This window comes from Ornithodoros turicata, unplaced genomic scaffold, assembly GCF_037126465.1.
Source record: "Ornithodoros turicata isolate Travis unplaced genomic scaffold, ASM3712646v1 Chromosome56, whole genome shotgun sequence".
Taxonomy (NCBI): domain Eukaryota; kingdom Metazoa; phylum Arthropoda; class Arachnida; order Ixodida; family Argasidae; genus Ornithodoros; species Ornithodoros turicata.
This window is the reverse complement of record NW_026999384.1, coordinates 936,348-940,035: the sequence shown is the minus strand read 5'-3', so window position 1 is coordinate 940,035 and position 3,688 is coordinate 936,348. Positions and strand designations below refer to the sequence as shown.

General features: G+C 49.1%; 1 protein-coding gene across 1 annotated transcript; it reads right to left on the bottom strand.

The window, feature by feature from the left end:
• Positions 1 to 299: 299 nt before the first annotated feature.
• On the bottom strand, positions 300 to 2,840 carry LOC135374410 (uncharacterized). Its single transcript, XM_064607374.1, has one exon. The coding sequence runs from the start codon at positions 2,838 to 2,840 to the stop codon at positions 300 to 302; it is 2,541 nt and encodes an 846-aa protein (XP_064463444.1).
• Between the last annotated feature and the right edge of the window lie 848 nt (positions 2,841 to 3,688).

Here is a 3,688-nt window from a genome sequence, read left to right as displayed (position 1 = left end):
TCTCAAATGTGAATTTGGTGCCGTACAAGTAGCAATTCAATTTTTGAGCATCCCAAACCAAACACAGGCACTCTTTCTCGGATGCGCTGTATGATTGCTCCCTGACACTAAGTTTCCTGCTTATATACAAGATGGGGTACTCGTTGTTTTGGGCGTCCCTTTGGCACAAAACAGTCCCCGATTACTGGCATCACACTGGACCGTAAATGGTTTGGAATAATCTGGAGCTCGCAAAACCGGGCGGCTCGTCAATGCTTCCTTGAGAGCTTGAAAGGAATGTTCCTTCCTCTCGTCCCACTTCACTTCCGTGGGTTCTCCCTTGCGTAGCGCGTCAGTCGGGGGCTCGCAATTTCTGAATAATTAGCGATGTAATGTTGATAATACCCCGTCAGACCGAGGAACGATCTGATGTCCGTTTTTGTCACAGGTTTGGGGAACTCTTTTACGGCCGCTATTTTTAGGTCAAGTGGCCTCCGTTTTCCTTGGCCAACTATATGACAGAGGTATTCGACCTCTGCACCTCCCAAGTGACATTTTTTCGTTTTAACTGTTAGGCCTGCTTCTTTGAGGCGCTGGAAGACACTTCGTAAATGGGCGAGATGTTCCTCCCAGGTGTTAGAAAAAATGGCAACATCGTCTAGGTACGGCAATGCGTAGCTCTCCAGCCCTCTTAGAACCCTGTCCATAAGCTGTGAAAAACAAAATGGAGCATTTTTCAGCCCAAATGCCAACTTGCGAGGGCGGAATGTTCCCATGTGCGTTATGAACGCCGCGTAGCGGCTGGCTTTATCGGTAAGAGGCACTTGCCAGTACCCACGCACTAGATCAATGGTTGAGATATATTTGGCGCCACTAACTTTCTCAACTCTTTCCTCTATGTTAGAAATGGGGTACGTTAAGTCCTTTGTGACGGCATTTAATCGCCGGTAGTCGATGCACGGCCGCGGGTTTTTACCGGGAACTTCTACGAGCAAAATGGGCGAAGCGAAGTCGCTATTGCCGGGCTCAATTATCCCAAATACGAGCATCTTGTTTACCTCTTCTTCGATTATCTCTTTCTGTCTTGGAGATGTTCGGTAGGGTTGCGATCGGATCACCTGCTCTGAGGTCAGTTCAATGTCGTGTGTGATCGCGTCTGTGCTTCCGGGGCGGTCGGTGAATAACTCAATAAATTCACTAACCAAAATTTCTATATCTTTCATCTGGCTTTCGTTAAGCTCCCCGTTCTTAACCGCTTTCTTTGTCACCTCCTCTACCGTGTACGACTTGCACTCTTTGGCAATTTCTGGGATATCTAGTGGCATCTCTTCCCTCACATTCAGTGCCAAACTCTCCACATGTTGCCTTTCTACATAGGGCTCTATCAAATTTGTGTGATAAATACGCAGTTCCTTTCTTCGCCCTGTCATCTTTATGATATAATTGGTTTCCGACAGTTTGTTCACCACCTCTACAGGACCTTCCCAGTGAACCTGGAGCTTGTTCTGCCTGGCTGGCCTCAGAACCATCACTTTGTCACCTTCCTTATAACTGCGCAAACGTGCGTTCCTATCATAGTACGCCTTTCCGCGGTTCTGGGCAGCTTCCATGTAGCGCATAACCGTCTCCCGGGCCGTGTGCATGCGTTCGAGCAAGTTAATCACGTACTCTACGACAGTGGTTTCTTCTCCGTGTCCTTCCCACTTCTCGCGAAGCATCCTCAGAGGCGAACGCAATGCCCTACCATACACCAACTCGGCCGGACTGAAGCCTGTGCTTTCATGCGACGCGGTCCGCAATGCGAAAAGAGCAGCCGGTAAGCAGGCCTCCCAGTCGGCAACTCGTTCATGACACAACGCTCGAAGAACTCGCTTCAAAACAGAGTGCCACCTTTCTACACTATTCGATTGAGGGTGACAAACGGAGCTGTGTATGACGCGGATGCCGCATCTCTCAAAGAACTCTGTAGTCAGCGCGCTGGTAAACACTGTGCCCTGGTCGGATTGAATTTCCGACGGAAACCCTATTCTCGCGAATACTGCCAATAGCGCGTCAACGATCTCGGGCGAGTTAACCTGCCTTAGTAGCACTGCCTCTGGAAATTTTGTGGCGGGACACAGCATGGTCAATATGTACTTATAACCTGACTGCGTAACCGGCAGTGGTCCGACAATATCAATGACTAGCCGTCGAAATGGCTCGGCAATCAATGGGACACGCTTGAGAGGTGCCTTGCACCGCTTATTTGGTTTTCCGACGCGCTGGCAGGTGTCACATGATTTGACGTACTCCACTACAGCTCTAGAGTAACCTGGCCACCAATACTCTTGCAGGAGCCTCTCCTTAGTCTTAGTAACTCCCAGATGACCTGACCAGGCATTAGTATGACACAGATGCAGCAAATCCTCTCGATACTTCTCCGGCACTATCAATTGATCGTACGATCTACCCTTACTGTCTTTGAAATTTCGGTATTGCAACCCGTCCTTCACATAAAATGACACATTCGTTTTCGCAGCTCCGTCTCCCAACGTGATCGGCATGTCTTTGAGACTGGGATCATTTCGCTGCTCATCTTCTAATGTGTCCTTCTCCAACCGAACAAGGGCAGTGAGGTTACGGCTCACGGGCGACACGAAAATTCCCTCAAAGTCCTCAAGCTCCCTGTCATCATCATCCTGCTCAGTTTCAGTCTCTCTGTCCTTATTCTTCTTAACCTCCGACCCGGCTCCGGTCTCGCGTGTTACGCACGTATCTGCGCTGGCCCCTGTCTCGTCTGCCGCCTTCTCCCCATTTTGGGTCGGACTTCCCCCGTCACTGTCGACCTCGAAAGCGTTCCTTTCTTTACTAACTAAAGGCATACCTGCCAAGTCTCCCGATTCATCCGGGACACTCCCGGATTCAGACCGTTTTGTACGATTGTACGACCAAGAATCAAATCTCCCGGAAAAATGCAGTTTCCCCCTCTGTCTATAACGCCTGATTTTTGTCTGGCCACACAGACGTAAACGTCAATCCCATACCAGCCCGATTGCCATCCGTATCACTGCCGCTTTCTATTCTACTTCTAGCTCTTCTAGTTTCCGGGTATTTCGTCAGTGTTCTCGGGCGACAAGGGTGCCTTTGCCGTGTTTTTGCCTTGCATATTGCAGATTGCGGATCCGTGTAAGCGAAACAAGTCCCTGCAGGTGTTTCTGAAGCAATAGACAACTGAATTAAGACGCGTGATCGCGTCCAGGAGAGCGCACCATGTGTTCTGCACAGTTTATGATGCAACATCAGCATTCCGTGTGGGGGGTGGACCGACATTACTTGTTACCCACGTTACGTCGAGGGAGCACAAGAACCACCTTAAATATAAATACAAACTGTACTAGCTACATCAGTTTTTCCGAAATCGAGACAAGTGCATGACTACGATATTATCCGTGCGGGCCCTTCTCCTCTGTGTTCGCAACTCCCGACGTTGAAAAGCTGTACATGTGTGCTCGAACTAAGTCGGCTGCAATCGTCGGTGAAGTGGGAAACCGCGCATAAGAGCTCATGATAAGCGCGCTGAACGGAAATTGGTTGCAGTCGCTGTTCACGTAACTGACGACAGCGATGTACAACTGTAACTGATTGTTGTGACGTATTATGCAATCTACTTTTATAATGAGTTAACTAACTGTTCAACAACTACTATGTAGCTCTCCTGGGCAGTCCAGAT